Raw genomic sequence first — 27,295 nt, forward strand, 5'->3', positions numbered from 1 at the left:
CTTTATTGACACATTCCTGGGGTCAGATACATCACATGATCACACTGACAGAACCACAGGCACATAGACACAGGCAACAGAGCATGCACAATGTCGGCACTAGTACAGTGTATATCCACCTTTCGCAGCAATGCAGGCTGCTATTCTCCCATGGAGACGATCGTAGAGATGCTGGATGTAGTCCTGTGGAACGGCTTGCCATGCCATTTCCACCTGGCGCCTCAGTTGGACCAGCGTTCGTGCTGGACGTGCAGACCGCGTGAGACGACGCTTCATCCAGTCCCAAACATACTCAATGGGGGACAGATCCGGAGATCTTGCTGGCCAGGGTAGTTGACTTACACCTTCTAGAGCACGTTGGGTGGCACGGGATACATGCGGACGTGCATTGTCCTGTTGGAACAGCAAGTTCCCTTGCCGGTCTAGGAATGGTAGAACGATGGGTTCGATGACGGTTTGGATGTACCGTGCACTATTCAGTGTCCCCTCGACGATCACCAGTGGTGTACGGCCAGTGTAGGAGATCGCTCCCCACACCATGATGCCGGGTGTTGGCCCTGTGTGCCTCGGTCGTATGCAGTCCTGATTGTGGCGCTCACCTGCACGGCGCCAAACACGCATACGACCATCATTGGCACCAAGGCAGAAGCGACTCTCATCGCTGAAGACGACACGTCTCCATTCGTCCCTCCATTCACGCCTGTCGCGACACCACTGTAGGCGGGCTGCACGATGTTGGGGCGTGAGCGGAAGACGGCCTAACGGTGTGCGGGACCGTAGCCCAGCTTCATGGAGACGGTTGCGAATGGTCCTCGCCGATACCCCAGGAGCAACAGTGTCCCTAATTTGCTGGGAAGTGGCGGTGCGGTCCCCTACGGCACTGCGTAGGATCCTACGGTCTTGGCGTGCATCCGTGCGTCGCTGCGGTCCGGTCCCAGGTCGACGGGCACGTGCACCTTCCGCCGACCACTGGCGACAACATCGATGTACTGTGGAGACCTCACGCCCCACGTGTTGAGCAATTCGGCGGTACGTCCACCCGGCCTCCCGCATGCCCACTATACGCCCTCGCTCAAAGTCCGTCAACTGCACATACGGTTCACGTCCACGCTGTCGCGGCATGCTACCAGTGTTAAAGACTGTGATGGAGCTCCGTATGCCACGGCAAACTGGCTGACACTGACGGCGGCGGTGCACAAATGCTGCGCAGCTAGCGCCATTCGACGGCCAACACCGCGGTTCCTGGTGTGTCCGCTGTGCCGTGCGTGTGATCATTGCTTGTACAGCCCTCTCGCAGTGTCCGGAGCAAGTATGGTGGGTCTGACACACCGGTGTCAATGTGTTCTTTTTTCCATTTGCAGGAGTGTAGATGTAGATGTGACAACTGCTACCTGAACACAAAACCAGCTTTGAAGGAGGGTGCCTCCGAGGCCATCGGTAAATATGCACGCCGTAGCTCACTTGTTCGCTGATATCTCAGCTCTCCCGTCTTGGAAACATAAAAATGGTATTCATGTTTATCATAGAAAGTGTAGTGAATATACACCCATGTTCAGAAAAAAATACAGAACACGATGAATGACTAGAGATAACACGTTCACAGGACATCTGCCTTAGCATGTTTTGCAGAAATGATTAGCATTTCAATCATGTCGGCCCAGGGGTTCAAGGTCAACATCGATATGGCGGCGCAACACCACCTACTGGTAGAATGTGCCTGCAGATCTCGTTGTCGCTATGCAGGCGTGCAGGCTGCCTCGCAGACACATGCGCCAACCGTCAAATCAGTGAGTTTGAAAGAGGGCGCATTGTTGGCATGAGAGAACTGATGCATCCATCTTGGAAATTGCTGCTCGTGTGGGACGAAGCGTTTCGGCAGTGCAACGGGTGTGTGCAGAATGGTTCACAGAAGGCCGTAGAACACGACAAGATGGGTCAGGGAGCACCACCCAGACCCCCCCCCCCCCTCCCCCGAGATGATCGATACCTCATCCGAATGGCACTGCAGGACAGATCTGCCTCCTCCTCGCCTCTGGTGCGACAGTGTAACACATCGCACACTATCAGGGGTGACAGCCCGAAGCCGTTTATTACGGAATGGGTTAGGTGCGCGTCGTCCACTTCTCCGCTTATCTTTGACGAATGTGCAGTCACATGCTAGACGGCAGTGATGTATGGAACGACGTCACTGGGGACAAGAATGGTATCAGATAGTGTTTTCGGACGAACCAAGATTCTGTTTGTCTGAAAATGATGGCCGCATTTTGGTTCACCGCAGACAGGGGAACGGCATTACAGCGACTGCATTCGCACAAGACAAATACAGCCAACTCGAGGCCTTATGGTGTGGGGTGCTATTGGGTACGACCACAAATCACAGCTGGTGCGTGTCCAGGGCACCGTGACTACGTGAATGACATCCGTAGCCATACCGTTTCTGCGCAACACCACGTACGCAATTTTTCAACAACACAATGAGCGACCACATGTTGCTGCACGAACACGTGCCTTCTTGACGTCACAGGATGTCAAAATTTTGCCCTGTCCCGCCAGATCACCAGACTTGTCGCCAATCGAAAATGTGTGGTATACGGTGAAACGACGGGTGTAGTACTGTGACCCAATGCCAACCACACAAACGAACTTTGGAACCAGGTGAATGCAGCATGGATAGCTATACCACACGACGCCATTCGCTCCTTACATTCGTCGATGCCATTACGCTTGGAACAAGTTATCAGGTGCCATGGCGCACTATGTGCCTACTAGGCAACAGGGCACATGCTGAACCGGCGTCACTGAAATGCTATTCATTTCTGCAGAACATATTAATGGACATGTTGTAACTAACCTGTTTCTACGGGTTATTACGTTATTATTGGGAATGTAAATACTTATTGCTTGGGAAGTTAACGTGAGAAGATCAGGGTCGCCACCGACTCTAACCATACAACTAATCGAAGGTTTGGTCGAGTCGGAAAATAAATTAATTTGATCACAGACCAAAAACTCACAAAAATCCATACGTTGTGATGTCGCTCATAGCGGATACAATGTAATTAATAGTATTGCCCGCGCACTGTTCACGACAATCAAACATTTAAAATAAAATAGAAAATGCATGAACACTGCATAAGATCAGCTCCCAGAACACACCTGAGAATAAGACTTAATCTAAAGCACTTGTTTTAAAATAAAAAAGGAAACTGATCACTGGACCTGTGCGTAAGGAAACGCGTTGGATGTGCTAACGGGAAAGCTATGAGGTGAGTGGCTTAGGTGCAAAAACGTAACCTCGGAACACAAGAGAAAATTGTGGATAAAATCATTTATTCCTAAGACATTAAGGAAAAGCATCGATACGTTCACCGTTATAATCTACTCCTAAAATCATTGGTGTGAATCATTCATACCACTGCTGTTGCCTGATCGCAATAACTCGTAAAGCGGTACACGTTTCGCAGTACACCCGCGTGCCCACGTGGTTTGTGGAGACGCACTTCGTAGGTATCGTGTCCAAGTTGCAAGAATATCACATCACATAATCATGAGCGGTTAAAGTTCTTTAAAACAAGCATGAGACCGGACAGTTAGTGATGACGGTAGCCCAACAAAACTTTTAATGTTCAACCACGTGGTCGGCTCCCCACGGACGAAAGATACATTAAGCAAGGAAAATTTACGAGAAGGCAAAGCTATTAATATTTAGAAAAATGAAAGCTTATACAGGCACAGCTGAAGGCAAACAGACATTCATACAGAAGCGAGTGCTCACTTCTTATAGACACCTTTGTGTGGCGCTCTTCCGGTGGATCCAAGTCTGCTATAGAAATTTACTAAGTGAAACATTTGCCAAAGTTTTGCATTCCTTGCTGCGACAAGGCAAAGCAATCTTTCAGAGTTGAAAAGCGAGACCAAAAGCTAACAGCTCTCCCCTCGCCAAGTAACAAGGCGCCACGCGGGCAGTCTAACTCACCCTTCTTCGAGTGGAGCACAGCTGTGGACGCTTCCCGTACCGGCGGCAGACTGCCTCCCGCTTCTTCTCCAGCCTCTTCCACGCTCCGCGTGGCTCGAAAAACCCAAAGATGCCATTTCCGTCACCTACCTAACACAGGTGGATTTCTCACAAGTAGCGAAAACCTCTTTGCCTACTTGACCACTACGAGAGTTGGCTATTCTGTACAACTGCTGCTGAATCTGTACGACTATCGCAGACTTTCTGCAGCAGACTACGCCACCGTCTAACAACGTGACACCCAACCATATTCATTCAATCACACCACTATGATAATTATGAGAAAAGAGAAACAAGGAAGGAAAGAGAAATACTAGTGAAAATGGACTACCGGACTAATGAAAGGTGGCTACATGACCCTTTCAATGTCCTGTGAATACGAGGGTCCTATCTCTACTCGTTTAAGGTGTTCTATTTTTTCTGAACAGAATTGTATTAATACCAATTCAGTCCGTTGTTTATAGTAAATAAAGTACTAAACATCGTTTAACACTAGTGATAATTGCCGGCCGGAGTGGCCAAGCGGTTAAAGGCGCTACAGTCTGGAACCGCGAGACCGCTACGGTCGCAAGTTCTAATCCTGCCTCGGGCATGGATGTGTGTGATGTCCTTAGGTTAGTTAGGTTTAAGTAGTTCTAAGTTCTAGGGGACTGATGACCTTAGAAGTTAAGTCCCATAGTGCTCAGAGCCATTTGAACTAGTGATAATTATAGTACATGTGTCACTTAAAAGGTTAAACCCGATTTCTACCAGAGCGACTTAACCACTGCACTACTCAACTCTGTTGCCGTAGATGGAACTGCCGTCCATTATACTGAACATTCTGCAATGTCTCTCTCTCTCTCTCTCTCTCTCTCTCTCTCTCTCTCTCTCTCTCCTCCCGAACAGGCCATGAAGGCCCAACGGTACCGACCGGTCGCCGTGTCATCCTCAGCCCACAGGCGTCACTGGATGCGAATATGGGGGGGGGGGGGGGGCATGTAGTCAGCACGCCGCTCTCCCGGCCGTATGTCAGTTTCCGAGACCGGAGCCGCTACTTCTCAGTCAAGTAGCTCCTCAGTTTGCCTCACAAGGGCTGAGTGCACCCCACTTGCCAACAGGACTCGGCAGACCGGATGGTCACCCATCCAAGTGCTAGTCCAGCCCGACAGCGCTTAACATCGGTGATCTGACGGGAACTTGTGTTACCACTGCGGCGAGGCCGTTGGCCATTCTACAATGTGGAAACGTAAAGTTTGTGTACATCTACGAGAAGAATAGGACAAGTGCCATAACCCAATACCCTGAAAAATTGCTCAGTGGAAGGGGACTCAAAATAAACGAAAACGTGTCTTGACTTATCCGTAGATACAGGACCGATTTAAGACCTAACCAACACAAGCCACCGCATGGGGAGCCAAGCTGAGGGGCGGCAGGGGCGTCCAAGTGAAAGATTTGTTTACAGTGTGTATCACAGCAAAAACAGACACGGGTGAAAGTGCACGGGGGAAAATGGGGTGGGTGGGGGCGCCAAACGATAAGACGCATGTGTTGAAAATTTTTCTCGAACCGGACCTGCGTAGATATTCGATTGTTTCTGAGAAAAGGACGGTCAAAGTTTTCGGGGTACTTTATGTGCCTTTTATCAAGTAAACCGTGCGGCTTCACACTCCTGCCCCCGTATTCGATACACGATCGTTGTTTTTTTTTTTTTTCAATTTTTGTTTTCATTTATCTACTCATGCCCATAGAAGATTACTACACGAATGTTTATATATACATATACTAAAGTAACGTTGTCGTTATTCTTCTACTAATTGTATGTCTGGTGAATGACTTTAAAAACCAATAAATGAATGAAAAATTATTTGAAACTGTTTCAGGTGAAATTCGTTAGCGTGTCATCATTAATAATCAATCGCAAGGACCAGTTTTTGGAAAAGCAATCCATTGATTGTGGTCTGCCGTGAAATTATTGCCAATGCGTGAAATCTTCAGCAATCTTAACGACGATTCTTTCCCTACTGAGATTATTACGAAGAAATGTCGGTGTGGCAAGCCTATGTTTGTGTGTGCGGAATTTCTATTTTTCGAACGCTTCTGCGATCGATATCATCCAAAGAAATGGACCAAATCTTCCTGAAAAATGGATATTAGAACAAAATATAAGAATTGAGACTTGACGTAAGAATCACATATAAGAATATGAGGATTTAAAAAGATTGTAACCCCCTTGAAAATAACGCACACACATATATCATAATTTTACAATTAACATAACGCCCCTGTATCCCGTAACTAGATAAACATTCGTGTAGTAACTTTCTATGGAGATGGTAGATGAATGAAAAAATAAAAATAAATACATTTACCGGGTTTCCAACACGGGACGCAGAAGTGAAAGGCACGAGTTGGATTGAGCTTGTCGTCCGCTGAAAGACATTTTAATTACATTGAGATCTTTGACAGTCGTTTCCTCACAAACGGTCGAGTTTCTACGGATAAGCCGAGACGCATGTTCGCTTGTTTTAACTTCTCTTCCACTCAATTTCTCGGTAATCAGGTTATGGCACGTGCTGTGTTCTGCTTGTTAGAGATCTGAATACAATTTTCCTGCCCAGAACCATTATATGAATCGAAACTATGTTCAGCAACGGTTTTTCTTCAGGTTCGTTGATCAGTTGATAAAAATGGACAGTAAAACAATCGCGAGAGCTTATGCTGAGCTGTTCTGCAGTGACTTTGAGAGGTAGCTGAGAGAAAAATGAGAGCCGTCCCTGTAGCGTTACCGCCATTCTCTGTGAGGGATTGTACTTAAGCTGCTAGCTGAAACAGTCAAATGACAGTTGCTTCTGTCGGAAATGCGAAGTCCTCCCAGTTCTGCCGCAACTGCAATGCTACTGCCAGTGCGCGTCGCTCGGCACGGCTGTTTCAACAAGAAGTGCGCCCGGCCACCGCTAGATGTCCGCGCTGTCACAGCCGCCGAGCGTATAACAATCGAAAGGCGCAGTGCGAAGAGAGCATGCGCGCCGCTGGGCCCGGCTGTGTTTGTTGTCAGAAGTCGGCGCCAAGCCGAGCAGTGCGGTCGGCGGTGGCATCGCGCGCGATAGACGCACCCCGATACCGCGAGCGTGCGATGTCAAGTGTGGTGGCCACGCGCGCTGCGTACTAGCCGGCAGGCGTGCTCACCGCGCGATTTTCGTTGGTAATGTACTACGCGGGAATGTCTGCTGCGGCAGGATACGAGGACCGATTGGCGTGACAGTCGTTTTGTAAACAGTGGGTTCAACGGTCGTCGATGATTGGACTTGAGTTTGTGGTGTTACCGGCGTAGTGACTGTGTTCTTGACACCTTGTGCGAAGAGGACTTTACGCAGTTTGACGTCGATTTAGACGGTGACTTTTGACAGGGGAAAGGTGTCGCGTCGTGTGGGGAGGGTTGACAGTAACGGGCAGAACGGCGCTGTCGCGTAGTAGCAAGGAGGCGGAGCGGCGCTGGTGGATCCTGAGGAAGGGCGGCGGGCCCTGCTCGTGCCGGCAGCCATGCGTCGAGCCTAGCGCAAAAGGCGAGCGCACGCAGCGTCGCGTTTGCATGTGCGCCAAGTCGGCGCAGCCGGTCGCCTCGGCGGGCCCCCGATCCGTGCTGGGCAGGGTGTCGCGCTGCGTCGTCGCGCTCATGTTCTGCTTCTCCAACACGTTCCGCCGCGGCGCCGCCGCCGGCGGGCTGGACGGGGGCGGCGACCGGCGCGGGGGCGGCAGCCAGCGCGAGTCGCAGGCGGCGCTGACGGAGGCGGAGGAGCGGCCCCCCAGCTGCGGGGGCGGCGACTCCCCGCGCAGCGACGCCAGCGGCCGCAGCGGCCCGCCGTCGACGCCGCCCGCGCGGGCGTCGTCCTCGGCCTGCGGCGACGACGACGAAGGCGACGACGCCGGGGCGTCCCCGTCGTGCTCGTCGTCCGATTCGCGGTCTCCGTCGCCGCCGCTGTCGCCGGTCGCACAGACGACGCTGCCGCCGCCCCTTATGAAGGCGGCGTCGAGTCCCGCGTTAGCCGGAGCCGCGCCGAGCGCTGCGGCCGCCGGTCCGCGGTTCAAGTTGGTGCGCGAGGGCGACCTGCAGGTGTGCTACCTCAACCACACGCGCACCGTCATCAGCAAGATCCTCAGCTCCAAGTTCCTGCGTCGCTGGGAGACGCACCACCTGTACCTCAACGACTCGTGCATCACTTCCAAAACGGTAAGTGCATCTTTGCTAACACATTCTCTGAAGGTATTTCAAAACTTCACAGTTCATAGTCAAGAGCATAAAAAATCTTCCTCATTACAATCGGTTTGTCTTCAAACCATTATCCGGTATCTTAAGATATTTAAAACACCATAAATGGCGATATAAAAACAGTCAACATAGGTTTAGAAAACATCGTTCCTGTGAAACACAACTAGCTCTATATTCACATGAAGTGCTCAGTGCTATTTTTCGCTGGCTCTGATTTGTTTTATTATTGCTCGCGTAGCAACTAAGCCCTGAAATACTTTTTAGGGATGCTGTGCTGTGACTTTCTTTGGATCATTAAATTTCAACGAAACAAATTATATTATGTTCTTATTATTCTGGACCTGGCTTTCTATTAAAGGAACATTTTTTCGTTACTGTAACTCGCCATAAAGTTCAACATATCTTCCTTCCTTTACAGTTATTGAAAAGGTTACTGAAAATTATTTCGTTATCAGTACTGATGTTGCAGTACGCAATGTTTGTTCAACATGAAAATTTTGCAGTGGATTTTTGTTAACAGTAAAACACCAATAAGTACCACGACTAACACGAGAACATGAGACTATTATCAGAGAAAAAGATGTTTTTACTATGTTTGCCAGACCAGAACTACACACAGCAAGATTTCATTTATGTTATGAAGGTAAATCCGCAGCCCACGTCAACCTGTAAAACACATAATAAAATTTGCTGCTGCCCTGCAATTCCGAAGCTGAAAGAAATTATTTTAGTTCACTATTACCTGTCCGCTTCTTTGCGATATGATTGGCTTCATTTAATGCAGTTTGAATGCGCCGCGGCAGCGGCTCGTTCGTTCGTAGAGCAGTCTGCGCCACGAATAATATTTAAATAGCTGAAAATGTCTTAAAAGAATGGGATAAAATACCAGACAAGCTTATTACAAATCATAATGCAAGTTTTCACTAAGTAACTCTATTCAAAACATTTAAACACATTAAATTATTACACACCTTTACAAATCAGTACCTAATGGCGCACGTCTCTCAATCTTGACAAAAGAATGCTACACAAGCGTACAATATAACGTCACAGGCTCTTCCTACTCACGCAACTTCAAGAAGACGACAGAGAAATTTATGTTCGGTCACTACTATTTATACTCGTTGTAACTTATTCTTATCTTTGCTTGATATTTAATAATTATCGTCTGTGGCGGTTTCGGTACTCGCCGACGCAGATATTATTTTTAAAAAAACGGTACATAATTCTATACAAGTATAAAACATGACACACATTGGTTTCTCTTTATTTATAAAGTTCACACAATCATTGTCCACGCAATTACAATCAACCAGTTCAATTATTCTTTTCTCCTTTTTTACCACATATAATGTGTGTTTTGCCAGGAGACGTTACATATTGACAAGGGATTTCAGATCGATTCCGTATTTCTGGATTTCCAGAAGGCTTTTGACACTGTACCACACAAGCGGCCCGTAGTGAAATTGCGTGCTTATGGAATATCGTCTCAGTTATGTGACTGGATCTGTGATTTCCTGTCAGAGAGATCACAGTTCGTTGTAATTGACGGAAAGTCATCGAGTAAAACAGAAGTCATTTCTGGCGTTCCCCAAGGTAGTGTTATAGGCCCTTTGCTGTTCCTTATCTATATAAACGATTTGGGAGACAATCTGAGCAGCCGTCTTCGGTTGTTTGCAGATGAAACTGTCGTTTATCGACTAATAAAGTCATCACAAGATCAAAACAAACTGCAAAACGATTTAGAAAAGATATCTAAATGGTGCGAAAAGTGACAGTTAACCTTAAACAACGAAAAGTGTGAGGTCATCCACATGAGTGCGAAAAGGAACTCGTTAAGCTTCGGTTACACGATAAATCAGTCTAATCTAAAAGCCGTAAATTCAGCTAAATACCAAGGTATTACAATTACGAACAATTTAAATTGGAAGGAACACACAGAAAATGTTGTGGGGAAGGCTAACCAAAGACTGCGATTTATTGGCAGGACACTTAGAAAATGTAACAGACCTACTAAGGAGACTGTCTACACTACGCTTCTCCGTCCACTTTTAGAATACTGTTGCGCGGTATTTGATCCTTACCAGATAGGACTGACTGAGTTATCGAAAAAGTTCAAAGAAAGGCAGCACGTTTTGTATTATCGCGAAATATGGGAGGGAGTGTCACAGAAATGATACAGGATGGACAATATTAAAAGAAAGGCGTTTTTCGAGGCGACGGAATCTTCTCACGAAATTCCAATCACCAACTTTCTCCTCCGAATGCGAAAATATTTTGTTGACACCGACTTACATAGGGAGGTACGATCACCAAGATAAAATAAGGGAAATCAGAGTTCGTACGGAAACATATAGGTGTTTATTCTTCCCGCGCTCTACGAGATTGGAATAATTGAGAATTGTGAAGGTGGTTCGATGAACCCTCTGCCAGGCACTTTAAATGTGATTTGCATAGTAAAAATGGTTCAAATGACTCTGAGCACTATGGGACTCAACTGCTGTGGTCATCAGTCCCCTAGAACTTGGAACTACTTAAACCTAACTAACCTAAGGACAACACACACATCCATGCCCGAGGCAGGATTCGAACCCGCGACCGTAGCAGTCGCACGGTTCCGGACTGCGCGCCTAGAACCGTGAGACCACCGCGGCCGGCTATTTGCATAGTATCCATGTAGATGTAGATGTAGAGTATCAAATGAAGAATGGAAATGGAAAAATTCTAACAAGGGAGCATTCCCAAGTGTCAATAAACCATATTCGTGAAACTTGGCCGGTGTGTAGAGAGTGAAAGATAGCGCAGGACCTATTTTTCTGTCTGTGCCCAATTTCACTTTTAAGAAATAAAGAACACGCCGAAAGGTAAACCGACTTTTCGGCTTTAGAGGGAATATCTTAGAAACGATGACACACAAAAAGGTTTTTCATGTAACAGTTAATATGCAGTCAACGTTCTTGAAAAGCGTGTGATCAACTTTTGAAATAATTTGAAATTTTGCAAAATGCCCAGCCACCATTAATTTATGTCGTAACAAAAGTTTTCACTTTTCAAAATTAATTATGGTAGTGGGGCATTTTACAAAATTTAAAATTATTCCGAAAGTTGATTATAGTTTTCAAGAACATTCATTACGTATCAACTTTTATGTGCAAAATATTTTTTACATATCACTAAGAAGAAATTTCCCCTAAACCTAAAATGCCAAATTACATTTCGAGGTCTGTTTCAGTCCTTAAAAGTGAAATTGGAGTAAAACAAAAAGGTACGTGTTGCACTGTTTTGCCCCCTCTACCCGACCGGTCAAGTTGCATTAATATAGACTATTGACACTTGGGAATATTCCCTGGCGAGTGTAATTTATTTATTTTCTGCAGGAAACGCGTTTTCAGTGCTGTTGCATTCTCGGCTCTCTGTTGCATATCCCTATACTTGATTCAGGTGTCATAACATGGAGGTAGTCTTTCAAACATGTGTTAACAGACGGGGAATGTTCTTTGTGCCAAGCTGTGCTTCCCTCTGAAGTTCCAAAATGTAAAAGGTGTGGGAAGAGGTTCTAGTAGTTAATAATTAAATGCTGTGTGTACTTGTATTACAAATTCAACGTACTGCCTCAGTAGCAGTGGCACTAGCAACGAAAACTTTCTTCTTCCTATTTTATCGAGAACTGACAGTTCTGAGATCGCGACTGTATACAGAATACAAAATGATTCTTGCAAAGAAGAAAAAAGCAACCAGCACTGTTAATAGCGCTATTTATTAAGACAAATAGAGAAGTTACCGGTTTCGAACCGACTGGCTAATTAATCTTCAGCGGACGGACGTTTATCGATTTGTGTCGTTGTTTCCATTAGTTGTTGCAGAAAAACGGCCAACAATTAATGTAAACAACAACAAATTTAATATAAACCTTAACAGCCGTCTGAAGATGAGCCTTTCGGTTCGAAACCGGCAACGGCGATATTTGTGTAAATAATTAGTTCTGTTAACAGTGGGTGGTTGCTGTTTTCTTCTTTGCAAGAATCAGCTTGTAAAACTTTCTTATTGGCACTTACAACCAGTGAGTTTGTTGGTATGGCACTTAATACGTTACTGAGAAAGTATTTTTCTTCCAATGTGTCTGATTGTTTTGCAGTGATGCGGTGAACAGCATAATTCTTTGGTATCACAACACCTTCTCAATTTTTCGGTTGCAAATCAGTTACGTATAAACAGAGATACATTGGTTTTTCATTCTCCTGACAAATTCAGTTTGGCACTCAGAACATTTTCCACTGCCACTCTTCAAATGGTATAAAATCCATCGTAAGTGACTGTTGTCATGTAATGTATATAAATATATTTTACTGCATCACAACAGTAACTTAAGAGAGCACAGGTTTTATATCGCTGTGTAAACTTATTTAAATGTTTTATGAAATTTGATGATGGCATGAAGACTGAAACTGGTTGGAATAAATAAATATTTTTAGGAGTTTTGAAACATGTTATGGACATACGAATAAAGGTTAAACCTTGGTTAATCGAAGTTCAAGAGGCTTAAAAAATCTTTGAATAACTGAGCTTTCGATTTAATACTTGTTAGTGTGATCAAGATGCAGTCTGGCAAAAGTCGAAAAATGAATACAAGTACAATAGTATCGTAATGTCAATAACATCACATAGGTAAGCAGAAGGTAACAACTAGAACACGAAATAAAAATGCTTTTGATCGTTTTATTATTTTTAAATTTGCTTTGATATTTCAACCGAACGGCACACAAATATTCACGAAAATACACAAAAGCTTAGATTTCGTTCATTTTTCCGTACTAAAAACTGTGTCATCAACAGATTTTCTTCATAAACCTTCTTAAAAACGAAAGTTTTTACTTAGTAAGCCTCTCCTCACATGTGGCTTTTACTTAAATGTCCAGACTAACAGGGAATTACTTAAGCTTTTTTCCTTACCTATAACCTCCGACAGGTGTATTTAGGACAATGAGCAAGGCATTTCAATAAGTGTTCTTTAATAAGCGGGAACTCACCTTGACTGTCCCACTTGCTCCTTCCTTACCATATTTTTCCAGAAATCTTATATTTCAGCAGAAGCGAGAAATCTTTCATTACAACCTTCTGTTTCACTCCACATTCCACGGGCCCAGTAATTTGCTTCTTTTCCACGAAAGTCGAACATTAGTTCTTCTTCGAAGTCATTTTTACAACTTATTTATATATTGTGGTTAGTTACGCATTGCTGAGAAAACAAAGTAGTGTGGCGAAGAGAAGAATGACCAAAAGATTATCTGAACAAATGACGAAACAACTCTGAGTAACGAGTGTTAGTTAGCCACCGACTTCTGATTAATGGAGTGCTTGTGGTGCGATGTGTCATCACAATAGCTTCGATTTATCGAGTCTACCAAAACACAAAAGGATGCTTAGATTCATAGAAGTTTCCATAGGCGACATGGCAACAAGTTATATTTATCGAGAAATTCGATTTATCGGCCCTCCAATTTGCAGAAGTCGATTGTACTATTTGTTCCACGGATCTACCAGAAAGAAATGCGCGAAGAAAGGCGAATATGTCGTGGGCGGAGTTACGGATTAAAGAAGGGAACTAACCTTGCGATTTGTCTGGCAGCTTCAAACATTATGACACATGTCACCATGTCATCCAACATGGCATTGTTACGTCGTGCAATATGACACAGTGTCATTAAAGTTGCATTTCCATTCTGGGATACTGTCTATCGTAAATGCATCCCCATTCTCGGATACTTCATATTGTAGACGCATCCCACTCTCCAGAAGCACATAAATTTGTGTGTCTGTCTGTTCTTATATCCCTCACCATACATATAACAGGGGTCGCTTTGAAAGAATGGCGCCCTCGGAGAAATATAAATTCTAACCCCCCCCCTCCCCCAATCCAGAAATTAAAAAAATTGTTTTAGTGCCCCACACCCTCAGAAATTTTATCCCCCACCAAAAACTTTTTTAGCTATTATACGTATGCTCTTCAGCCATATGTTTACTAAGGCTGGCGAATCTACCGGATTTTGAGCACAGAATTAGAGACTTTAGCCTACAAATAGCAAGATACACGTGTGCCAGCATGAGAGAGCTCACTGCAATGGGGGAGTAGAGCTAACTCGTAAAAAAGCAGGAATATGTCAAGATGTTTTCATGTAAATGTCTTTGAAGCTGACAGATAAGTCGAAAAGCTAGTTCCCTACTTTTACATCTCTAAGTCTACCGAGCACTTATTTGCCTTATATGATAGGAATATTTTTCATTCTGGTTCACAACTCTTACTCTTCCATAATTTTGACATTACACACGCGTAGCTTGGCAACCGATGTAGGTTTTTGTTGACTCTGGCAACAACTGATCGGGGGTAGGTTTTTTAACGTTTTGCTAATCATTTTGCTTGAATTAGGCATCGTTAGTCCGGTTGATCTCTAGTTACTTGCCTGGTACGGCTGAACCTGTCCAGTATAGCCTACTGTGTCCTCAGAGCACACAAGCGTCACCACCACGTCAAGGTCACGTCCCCCGTGGGAGGATTTTGCTTTATCTCTTAACTTTTTCATATTTTTTATTTTTTGTTATTCTGCTTCATATTTTTTAGTTGCATTGGATTTCAACACTTTGTTTTCTTTTTATTTTTTGTTTTGTAGTTACATTTTCTTCATATAAGTTTGAGACTGTAATGCAGTGCATTAAAAATAGCAAACATAAATACGGTACCGACAGAAATGTTAAATACTGTGCGGAGTTTATGATAACAATGTAGGCAAATACATAGATAAAGTTACCATACAATCATATTACATTCACCGTTGATCGGTTCACTCACTTCTTTATTACAGAGGGCAGTTAACCATGTTTACCGAACTCGCTGAGCTAGCGTGCCGGTATTACTCAGCTAAGCAGGCGGACGCCGCTAGAAAATTTGGCACGAAATGTTGCAACAGCCAATCCGAATTAAGTGTGAGTATGATTGGCTGAAATAAGCAGGACAACTGCGAAACAATGTACGCGCGACAAAATACTATCACTTTTCAACCCTATACGAAAACCGACGACCTGAAGCTTGTTTTGACCGAAAATAAATTGACCACAAGATAGCATAGTAGTGTCTCAAGAAAACGCAGTAAAACATGTTCAGTCGGTTAGAAATAAGTGACCTTTTTTCTGGCAATTATTTTTATAGGAATTTTCGAGTTTAATTTTCTGCATAGTCATCGATAAAGCTTTAAAGGCTCTGTCAAATAGGAGGCTGCGCATAAGTAGGGTTTGGTACATACATTGTTTCTCACGTTCAAAGATGTTTCAATGATTTTTAAGCCACTAATGAATAAAATCTTTAACGTATAAACAACGAAACGACAGTCAACTGTAATAACGAGTTCTTTTTAAATTATATCCAAATGCAGCGCTTAAAATGCAACGTATTTCTGCGAACCAGTCTCACGTGCAAATGTGTGATTTTTCGCGTGTAAGACCCGAACGACGAAAGATTTTTGCAAACGCTTCTTATAATTATCGTAAGAACATATTTTCAGTCTCGGTTCAGTCCCGATTTATTTAAGAATGACTGTTTATGCACGTAAAATCCGGACGATGGCGATTGTGTTTGCACTTAAAATACGAATGGTGCACATGCAAATGGTACCATTAGCTGATCATTAATTTCAGCTCAGTTAAAATCTTTTGCAAAGGGAACTAATAGATGCGCACAAATGGCCTGGACGCCAGCTTCGGGTCGTCGTTCAAATCTTGCTTAATATACTGTAACATAGCTATAAAAGACAGATGTTCGAATGGCTATAAAAATGGTCGCTGCCCCTTGCTTCACCAAGAACTTATTATCCTATGTTCCTGGCTCAAATAGGAACCAAGCACCAAGACCCCCTACCCAGACCGCGATTCGGCGCGCGGTCGTTTCGTAAATATTTGTTGCAGCGCTATAAAAAATGGTTCAGGTGGCTCTAAGCACTATGGGACTTAACATCTGAGGTCATCAGTCCCCTAGACTTACAAGGGAACCTCCCCATCGCACCCCCCTCAGATTTAGTTATAAGTTGGCACAGTGAAAAACTGAAAACAGATCAGTCGAGAAAACAGGAAGAAGTTGTATGGAGCTATGAAAAAATAAGCAAAATATACAAACTGAGTAGTTCATGCGCAAGATAAGAAACATCAAGGAGAGCGTAGGCTCATGAGTGCCGTGGTCCTGTGGTTAGCGTGAGCAGCTCTGGAAGAAGAGGTCTTCCCTCGAGTGAAAATTTCACCTTCTTTATTTTCGCAAAGTTATGATCTGTCCGTTCGTTCATTAACGTCTCTGTTCACTGTAATAAGTTTAGTGTCTGTGTTTTGCGACCACACCGCAAAACAGTGCGATTAGTAGACGAAAGGACGTGGCTCTCCAATGGGAACCGAAAACATTTGAGCTCAGGGTCATAGGTCAACCGATTCCTCCACAGGAAAACACGTCTGATATATTCTATACGACACTAGTGACGGCATGTGCGTCACATGACAGGAATATGTTGTCGACCCACCTAACTTGTACACTTGGCGAATGGGTAAAAAGATTCTTCTACCTTGCCTTACTAAGGTTTTCTTGTGGATGTGATAATCACTCCCAAAAAAGTGATGAAAACATAAGAGTTTGTCACATAAACTGAAGCAAATTAATGCAACAGTTTCACAGTCGCACAGTTTTCCCTTTGCTCTGTCAAAACATATGTTTTTAACGTTTTTCAATCTTCTCCGTGTGTAGACCGTCAAATCCTGCACATGTCCAAGCAAATCTGAACATGTCCTGGAATTTTGGAGTGCGAAGATGATTATGTGTGAGTGCCTAAACTTTGATAATTGTCTGAAAATAAAAAATTAAACTTTTCATTCGAGGGTAGACTTGAACCAAGGACCTCTTCTTCCGCAGCTGCTCACGCTAACCACAGGACCGCGGCACTCCTGAGCTCGCACGATCCTTGATGTTGCCTATCTTGCGCATGAACTACTCAGTTTGTATATTTTGCTTATTTTTTTCATAGTTCCACACAACTTCTTCCTGTTTTCTCGATTGATCTGTATTCAGTTTTTCAAGGCCTATCCACTGTGCCAACTTATAACTAAATCTGAGGGGGGTTCGATGGGGAGGTTCCCTTGTTAGAACTACTTAAACCTCACTAACCTAAGGACATCACACACATCCATGCCCGAGGCAGGATTCGAACATGCGACCGCAGCAGCAGCGCGGTTCCAGACTGAAGCGCCTAGAACCGCCCGGCCACAGCGGCCGGCTGCAGCGCTATATCTAGAAGAGATACGCTAATATTAATTCCACATGCCTAAGCGAAACGCTCCTCGTGTAAGTGGAGCAAGTCGACAAAATTTAAGTATGTTACCGTTCCAAAGGTGATAATAAACTTGTCACAAAAAATTTAAATATACAGCATACTGAGATGCTTATGATAAATGCTAGACTGCTGTAACCACAGATCATCAGACAGAAAATCGGTTTAAAGCATTTGATTCACATTACTGTAGTGAAGATCTGCAGAAGACAGATTTCACGTAACAGTTAACACTATTTGATATTACTAATAATATTCACGCTGAAACATCTAAAACTTACACGCCTACGAACGGTTCGAGGTATGACAACAAAGATTTCTGCAAATTACAGTTAGCAGAGGGGGGCACATAATTTACTTGTTTCCTTAATCCCAACTCTCATATCAAACTAAATATTGAAACAAATGTGTGAGTGTATTTGATTGGAACAGTACACTTTTGTTAGTAGCGTTCGAAAGCTCTTGTAACCACGAGTGCAATGACACAACGCTTGTTGCTGCTGGAGTTGAAAGTTTTCACGATTATTTACGAGAAATGCGCTAAAACTGAAAGGCAGGGAGTCCGGAATCTGCTATTGTGGTGTAATAAACACCAAGCAGTCGCTAGTGGCAAACTCCGATATAGCCTACGAAGCTTTTCGACTGTTTACTTGTTTCCACAAAAGCTATTTACTTAAAGACGAATACACCGTCGCAGTGAGGGTTATTTGTTCCCCAGTTCTTAGCTGATACCTTTCTCGAGAGATGGATCGGTAGAGACGGTCCAACATCATGGCCTCCACGTTCATTATACATAAAGCCCTCCAGCCGTTTTTGTGGATTTACGTTAACGGTAAAGAGTTCAGTACATCAGTTCGTTATGTAGAAACTCTTGCGGTAGGAATTCGAGATGCTATAAAGGTGGTGACGCAAGAGGCGCTGGCAAAGACTTGGAGAGAAGTTGAGTATGGCAATGATGTTCTATGGGCAACGAACGGGGGATATGCGAAAGTTGTGTCCATTAAAAAAACTTTGAGCTACGCTCCCTTTCTAAACAAACTGCATAGCTGTATCTAGCATAGCTCCTTAGAAAAAAATTCTTGTAATCAGGGGAAGACTTGATGACCAGCTTGTACCTTTATCTTAGTAGCCTAGGTCTGTCTTCTTCTTCTTCTTCTTCTTCTTCTCCTCCTCCTCCTCCTCCTCCTCATCATCATCATCATCATCATCATCATCATCATCATCATGTAACACCGGAACCTGGCACGGGAGGCCCATTTGGTGATGTTTACGCTCCAATTCGGTCGCTTTCGGAAAATTTTAGTTTCGCTTGGTGAGTTACCTCAGAAATTCTACTGCTCTCTTAACACGGTTTTTAAGCGTTCAAGAATACGATAAAACGCACCAGTTTTGGCCAGTATGGCGAGTGTTACGTTGTACAATCACGCGCATTTTAATTATCGAAATACCGGGACCCCGCAAGAATGTGGGGTTTTGAGCGCCATTTTAATGTATTAAAAGCTTGTAAACATCAAGACCTCATTAGCCAGACAGCGATTTTCATCGGGGACGTAAATATAACTACGATATGCGTAATATATATAATGATACGGTCGGTGGCTTGACCAACGCGCTGTCACGCTCCAATATAAGCTAGACTTCCATCTACAACAAAGATCACTCTGTGACCGAAATACCGATAAAATGAGCGCCACTGTCGCTGGTTAAATCGAAAACATCAGTCACCAGTAATTTTGATGAATATAAAAATTCTTACCCTCCAATTTTCGAGTTCAAAAGTCGAGAGAATGTCATAATTTTACACGATATTTCGAAAATTTAATTAGCTATCGAAATATCGTATACAAGTGTCATCTTAACTTCTCAGTGTACTAAAAAATCTGCACATTGTCACTTTCGCTGAAAAGTATTGACATCCGAATCTCGCTTTTTAACCTGCGTTTACATCTATTTGATCACGAAAATGGCTCTGAGCACTATGGGACTTAACACCTTAGGTCATCAGTCCCCTAGAACTTAGAACTAGTTAAACCTAACTAACCGAAGGACATCACACACATCCATGCCCGAGGCAGGATTCGAACCTGCGACCGTAGCAGTCGCGCGGTTCTGGACTGCGCGCCTAAAACCGCGAGACCACCGCGGCCGGCATTTTATCACGACACGAAATATTTTTTCCACAGACATGCTTTTGTACCGATGCATAAGATATTTTTTTGGGGGGAGGTAGGGGGGATCTATAAATCGGTGTATGGAATATTTTTAATATTTTGGAAGACGAATGGCGACTCGTAAGTGACCATAAAGAGTTAGTTCCGATCGCCTTAAATGCTGCGTAATATACACTATATTTTTTCCTTTCCCTGAATGCTAGAGGGGGGTGTCTTGGCGACAGCTCCCCCCCCCCTCCCCCCTTGCCACCGGGTATGGGCGCCCTTGCCTGCCTATGTACAGTCTTCAGTGGGCGTCATTTTATTTATTAGCGTGCCTCATTTACCGTTTGATGTAACATAGTTTGGCATACTTCGGCAACTAAAAACATGTTATGTTTAATGACATTATGTGCTTCTTTGTTGCGGAATTTCAAGTTGGTTTTGAATTTTTCTCACATTTGTAACAACAATACTGTTTCCTTATTTCATAAGTGTATATAGTGAGAAACGAGAGAAGAAAAAATCGCGATCTAACAAGTAGGAATCAATAGAAGAAAAACAGCTCATTTTCACTGTCTCACATATTGCTTTTCTTCTTTGTTATTACACAGCATGAGTCAGTAGTCCAGCTGATAACGCTAGTAATATTTCATAATCGTTCAGATATTACTTCGAGGCATTCGGCAAATAACGGTACGCTAAAGAAGGATCATTCTGCTTTACGGTTAATTTTCGAAACTTTATCTTCCGAGATATGGTAACAAATTAGATTTTTTAATGAGAATAAGACTTTCAACAGCATTCGATAAGTTATGAAAACACTACAGTAATATAGCGCACGCCTCAGCGTACACTGAAACTTATTAAAAAAACCGCTGCTAAATGTGAAACCGACAAATGCTGGCACGTAACACTTTCTGCCATGTTCGCCTGTGGTCACAGGAAAGTGGAACCGCGAAACCGCCTGCGATAAAGAACTTTGCTCTGACATTTATCACGGTTTCTGCTATATTCACAGATTATCTCACCGTAAAAATTTGCATATGCTTCCTCAAGCTGCTCCTGTTTTCACGAAATACAGTATGCATTAAAACACATCGATTAAAAACAACTTTAATTTTACTATGCCTAGATTTAAAAATTTTGGCAATTAACTGTATAACGCCTCAGCGATACAGATAGCCGTACCGTCGGTGCAACCAGAACGGAGGGGTATCTGTTGAGAGGCCAGACAAACGGGTGGTTCCTGAAGAGGGGCAGCAGCCTTTTCAGTAGCTGCAGGGGCAACAGTCTGGATGATTGACTGATCTGGCCTTGGAACACTAACCAAAACGGCATTGCTGTGCTGGTGTTGCGAACGGCTAAAAGCTAGGGGAAACTACAGCCGTAATTTTTCCCGAGGGCATGCAGCTATACTGTATAGTTGAATGATGATGGCGTCCTCTTGGGTAAAATATTCCGGAGGTAAAATAGTCCCCCATTCGGATCTCCGGGCGAGGACTACTCAAGAGGACGTCGTTATTAGGAGGAAGAAAACTGGCGTTCTACGGATCAGAGCGTGGAATGTCAGACCCCTTAATCGGGCAGTCAGGTTAGAAAATTTAAAAAGGAAAATGGATAGGTTAAAGTTAGATATAGTAGGAATTAGCGAAGTTCGGTGGCAGGAGGAAAAATACTTTTGGTCAGGTGAATACAGGGTTATAAATACAAAATCAAATAGGGGTAATGCAGGAGTAAGTTTTGATAATGAATAAAAAAGTAGGAGTGCGGGTAAGCTACTACAAACAGCGTAGTGAACGCATTATTGTGGCCAAGATAGACACGATCCCACGCCTACTACAGTAGTAAAAGTTTATATGCCAACTAGCTCTGCAGATGACGAAGAAATTGAAGCAATGTATGATGAGCAGCTTGCACAGATTAGAGTAGCATGGACAGCTGCATCAAACCAGTCTCAAGACTGAAGACGACAACAACAACAACAACAACAACAACTGTATAGCAAGATAAATGACCCCATTTTCATATTATTATGCACCGAAGATCTCAGTACAATATTACGAAACGTACCGAATTAGAAGTATTACGGGGGGGGGGGGGGGGGCAAGGGGGGAGGGGACTGGGTTGCTTCGTCACAGGTGACTCTGACTGTGTTAATAAGGAACGAACAGAAGATAACACATAAGAAACTCAAAGAGGACTGCTTTGTTAATCCCGCTACGTGAGTTTTACCTCGTGGTTTCATCGTTGATTCATTCGTTTAAGCATCCTAATAATGATGCCACTGAAGTTGACAGCACTCTGTCGACAAGCTCGAATCGAAATGCGGACCAAGAGAGATGGCGCAGAGGTCAACGCACTGGCGGAGTGGTGGCGATCCAGATTTGAGGTTTCCAGTGGTTTCTCTGAATTCGGTTAAAGTAAATGTCATAAACAACTATGTTCCTTTCTTTCTTAATTCTTTTAATTAACTGACGCTTTTAACTGAAAGAATCTATAAAAATCGTTCCATGTTTCATATCTCACTCTTCCCACATTTGATAACACGGTAACTGCTGTAGTATGTTGGTTTCCTTGTACAACACATTTAATTACAAAATGTGCTGCACTCAGTACAAGCCAATGACACAGATCGAAATTAAATCTAATTTAACGCTTACTTCCAAGTTCCTGATTCCACCATCCTTACAAACAATTGACAAATAGCAAGAAAGTGTTAGAACTGCTATTCTTGAATTATTAAAATAAAAGCATTTAACCACATGAGTAAAAAAAAAATTCTCTTCAACGAATGTTGGAAGAAGAAGAGTATTCCCAAAGACTGGAAAAAACTAGAGTGATATTAATTTTTAAGTAAGGAGTTGAAGGCCTATGCAGTAATTACAGAGGAATAGGTTTACTGGACACAGCATACAAGGTGTATGCTAAGATTTTAAATACAAGACTTAAAAACATAGCAGAAGCATTATTGCGTGAGGAATAAACGGGTTTTAGGAAAGGACGCTCAACAATAGATGCCGTTTCTACTCTACAGAAAATAACAGAAAAACGGAGAAAATATAATAAAGAAACACACGCTGCTTTTATTGACTTTAAGAAAGATTTTGACAATGTCAATAGACAGAAACTTTGGGAAATAATGACAAATCATGGATATCCAAAACATCTAGTAAATGTGATAAAAAGTTTATATCAAGACACAAATATCACTATATCTCAATGGTAAAACAACTGAGGTACAACTAACAAAGGCGTACGACAAGGTTGCTGCATCTCTCCAACTATGTTCAATATCTACATTAACGAAATAATACATGTATGGAAATCAGAATTTCAGAAAGGCATCTACCTAGACAGGAACATTCTTTTAAATAATTTACTATATGTTGATGATGCAGTGATCCTAACAGATAAGGAAGATGACCTTCAGAAAGGAATCTACTTGCTAAAACAAATAAGTGCAAAATTTAACATGGAAATTTAAAAAGAAAAAACTAAGACAATGGCCTTCATGGGGAAAGAACCAATCAGAACCAAAATAATGATAGACCAGAAGATTTTAGAGCAAGTAAACCATTTCAGTTACTACAGATGCGAAATGACATATGGCTACAGCAGAGATACTGAAATTAAGCTCAGTAAATTCAGTCGGGCATGTGGAACAATCAACAGGAACCTAAAAAACAAAACCAGGAAAGAAACTCAAATTAAATTTTACAAAACTAGTGCAGTTCCCACAGTGCTCTATGGAAGTGAGACGTGGGTTATTACCAAGAAGCAAGAAAGCCGGATTGAAGCACAAGAAATGAAATTACTTAGAGTTGTTAGAGGTTGCACAAGAGACGACAGGCTAAGAAATAAAGATATTAGAGAAGAACTGCAAATATTCAGTCTCAGTGACAAAATACGAGATTACAGAAGGAAATGGAACGAACATCTACAGAAAATGGAAAGTGAGAGACTTCCCTTAAAGGCAAGAAATTACAAGTGCCATGGGAGAAGAGACAGAGAAAGACCGCGACAGAGGTGGGTTCCGTAGCAGGCAATTTCTGCCTAATACCTGAAGAGAAGATGAGTAAAGACAATTCAACAACATAGCAACATGATTGGTACAATACTTCACACACAGATACTGAGCTAGTCCGAAATTGCTCCGAGGCTTTATCAGAAGTTCCTCAGAATTATTGGCTCGTTCAGTATATGAGACAGCTGTCTCCAGTGTGTCATTAATTATCAAAGCAAATCGTTTGAGTATGTTCTACCATTAACTTTTTGACGGCATTCCCTCCGAAACAAGTGGATACTTCTGCATTTTCCTGTAGTACTGAATTTTTGTCGTGTCTGTGACACAACCACTCATATAGTTGGTACAATAATATTCCATAAACACTTGAAGATATCGGTTATAGGCTTTTGGCAATTATACCGTGGCGTTGTTAACACTCGATTATTTTATTTTTTATTTAACGGCATAGTCAAGAACCAACAACTTTGTAATATGGAATGACACATCATTCTTAAAAGGTTTTTGAGGGCTGTTCTGTACGTTTGGAGTTTAGTACTTAGCAAAAATGTGCTAAATGTAAGGTCGGAGTGTTCGCTACGACACTATTTGCTGATTTGGCGGCACTGTACTGTGCGTACGCTGTAGTGGACGCTAGTCTCTGCTCTTTCGCCAGACTTCGGTCACGACTTAGCCCTTTTACCGACTATTTATCGAAAATGGCGTTGAAGTAACTGTAATAAAACGGCAAATTGTAAAGAAAAAAGTTTATTTTCTCCCCTTTATTTGCAACCGCTCTGATTTTCACTTGGGTTCGCACAAGTGTCAACGAAGCGTGGCTGTAAAATAACGGAACAATTTTTGTAAAAACATTCTATTTAAAAAACACGCATATTCAGTTATTTCTACCGTCAATATAATTCCCTCCTCTATCCCTACCACTCTCCAGGCCAATTTTTCACTGATGGAAACACTGCTGAAGGTCTTCCTTTGAGAACTCCTTGACGACGCGAGCTGCTTTTTCTTTCACTGCGTCAACGGACTGAAATCTTGTTCCTTGTAATGCAGATTTGGCCTTGGAGAATAGAGAAAAGTCACACCGTCCTAGGTCAGGCGAATAGGATGAGTAGTCTAACAACTTAGCTAGGAACCTCTTAACAGACAACGCGGTATGGGCCGGTGTGTTGTCTTGATACAGAACCCATGAATTGTTCTTCCACAATTCAGTTCCTTTTTTTATTCTTATTTCCTTACGAGTTGAAAAAGAACCTCAAGATAGGAATGTTGATTAATAATTTGGCGTTCAGGAACACAGCGAAGATCCAAAATTCCAAGACTATCGAAAAAATGCGATCATCATAACTTTGAATCTTTATTTTCTCAATATTTTTTTTTTCCCTCCTCGGTGATGTTGGGGCCGTTCCAGTTCAGAAATTCATAAAATGTTATCACTGTTTCCAAGAAATCAGGATCATTTTCAATGGTATTCACGAGTTATTTTTAATTCGATGAGAATTTTCGGCACCTGTTTCGCGATTCTTTTCTCATGTTGAACGGGTTACGCAGATTTTCCCTTGTGCATTCTTTGTCAAATCCTACTGTTTCAGCAACCGATCAAATACTCAACCGACGGTCAGATCAAATCAGATTACCTGCTTTTACAGTATTTTCATCCATTTTCGGTTGTGAAAGAGCGTCCGGGTAGTGAGCCATCTTCGTCTTTTCGGCCCTCTTGGACATGCTCGACCCATTCAACAAATCGCGTATGTGATAAACAGTCTTCATCGTACACTATTACTACACTTAATCATTTTTTCCGTCAAAAGAAAATAACAGCTCTTACAGAAACTAAGGCCAGGGCCACAATGATTTTCGTAAAGACACCAGAGATTCCGCAGTTGACTGAGAAGATTTTATGCTCCGCAAATATTGGTGGTCCATTTTTGGCGAATGCCTACTTACTCTGTGACAGCATCAGTCTCGTTATTGGATTGCCACACCTCCCATACAATGTGAAAGATAAAGTACTGTTAATGACGTTAGAAATAAACCAGAAAAATTGTTTAGCATAACTTAAAATGGCAAATCATAATCCCTTGTTGACATTAGTTTTGCAATACCAACGCTACAGCTAGTAGGACCGAAAATGTGCAGTAACGGAAGTGACACTTGAGCCGAAGGCAGATTTTTCGAGTACCGGTGGGGGAGGAATTTTCGCCGGCCGAAGTGGCCGTGCGGTTAAAGGCGCTGCAGTCTGGATCCGCAAGACCGCTACGGTCGCAGGTTCGAATCCTGCCTCGGGCATGGATGTTTGTGATGTCCTTAGGTTAGTTAGGTTTAACTAGTTCTAAGTTCAAGGGGACTAATGACCTCAGCAGTTGAGTCCCATAGTGCTCAGAGCCATTTGAACCATTTTTTTGGAGGAATTTTCCATTGTAATGCCACGAATTCAACATACAATTTCGTAAAGAAGAAAAATAGTAATATTTATTCCAATTTATACTCGTTCAAGACTGAAAATACTTTCTGTATGGGATGGAGGAGAATATAATTAATTAAATGAAAATAGGCTTATTTTCAGTCGAATTACGTACACCACAATGGAGGCAAAGAACAACACAATAGATACGCTGGCTGCACGATGAGTAAAAGTCTACAGATTGGCGGGTTGTCTTCGCTCCGCCGATGTCAGTGAAGATCAAATTGTCTTCATTTGTCCTAACCTTCGGTTGTATCTGGTGTTTGCTCAATATTATTTACAATTGTTACACCGAGTTCATCAGATGCGCTGGAATTGTGATCATCTTTTGTTGGAATTCAGTTGCTAGACATTTTTCACCAGTGTGTTGATAATATTGTTGTTTGAGTGCACAGCCTTCATCTAGACCAGCCGCAAACCCGATGGTGACTGGGAAGCACTTCACCAATGGTTAGGAGCTAGTCCAAAGAAAAATCCCCTGGAAGGCGTAGTTTGAGAAGCGTCCAGGATTCCGTGCACTGCAAGTGCCTGATGCGGGTCTCCACCGCATGTTCCACACCAATGTATACTGAAAGAGTTGGCGCAGAAGTATGAGCTGTGGCGGTGGCGGATTTCTCTGGTTTAGGAGCGAACAGATCTCGCGATGTCTGAGTCTTGGTTTAAGGGCAATGTCGTCGACGCGCTGTAGGCAAGTTGTCAATCGATGGTAGCCCGCATGTACTTTGCTGTGTTACCCCATGGCACGGCCTTTCCCCGGGTACGACACGCGTGAGGGTCGCTGGTGCCGGTGTTGTCGAGACGACAGCGGTCGGTGTTTTTGCTCCGTTCGTTTGCGTTGCACGTTTTGAAAGGTTGTCATTCGCTGACTACAAACGATTCTGGAAATAACCGACGTGCCTGGCACCGGAGTAGAGCCCTGCATCATCTGCGTACGTAACCAGCTGTATGCGAATTGTTCTCGGCACGACCGCCGTGTACTTGGTGTACAGTGACATTCTAGGTACAGGTCCCTGAGGTTTCCTGCAAGGATCAAAGTTGCGTCA

General features: G+C 43.2%; 1 protein-coding gene across 1 annotated transcript in view; it reads left to right on the forward strand.

Moving 5' to 3' along the window:
- Nucleotides 1-6,888: 6,888 nt before the first annotated feature.
- The window catches only part of LOC126263342 (C-Maf-inducing protein-like), a 983,791-nt gene continuing 963,384 nt past the window's right edge, over nucleotides 6,889-27,295 (forward strand). Inside the window, exons 1-2 of the mRNA XM_049960431.1 lie at nucleotides 6,889-7,054; nucleotides 7,405-8,225. Coding sequence (XP_049816388.1) covers nucleotides 6,889-7,054; nucleotides 7,405-8,225 — 987 coding nt within the window. The remainder of the gene's footprint in view (nucleotides 7,055-7,404; nucleotides 8,226-27,295) is intronic.

The sequence above is a fragment of the Schistocerca nitens genome, chromosome 6 (genome assembly GCF_023898315.1).
Source record: "Schistocerca nitens isolate TAMUIC-IGC-003100 chromosome 6, iqSchNite1.1, whole genome shotgun sequence".
Classification (NCBI taxonomy): Eukaryota; Metazoa; Arthropoda; class Insecta; order Orthoptera; family Acrididae; genus Schistocerca; species Schistocerca nitens.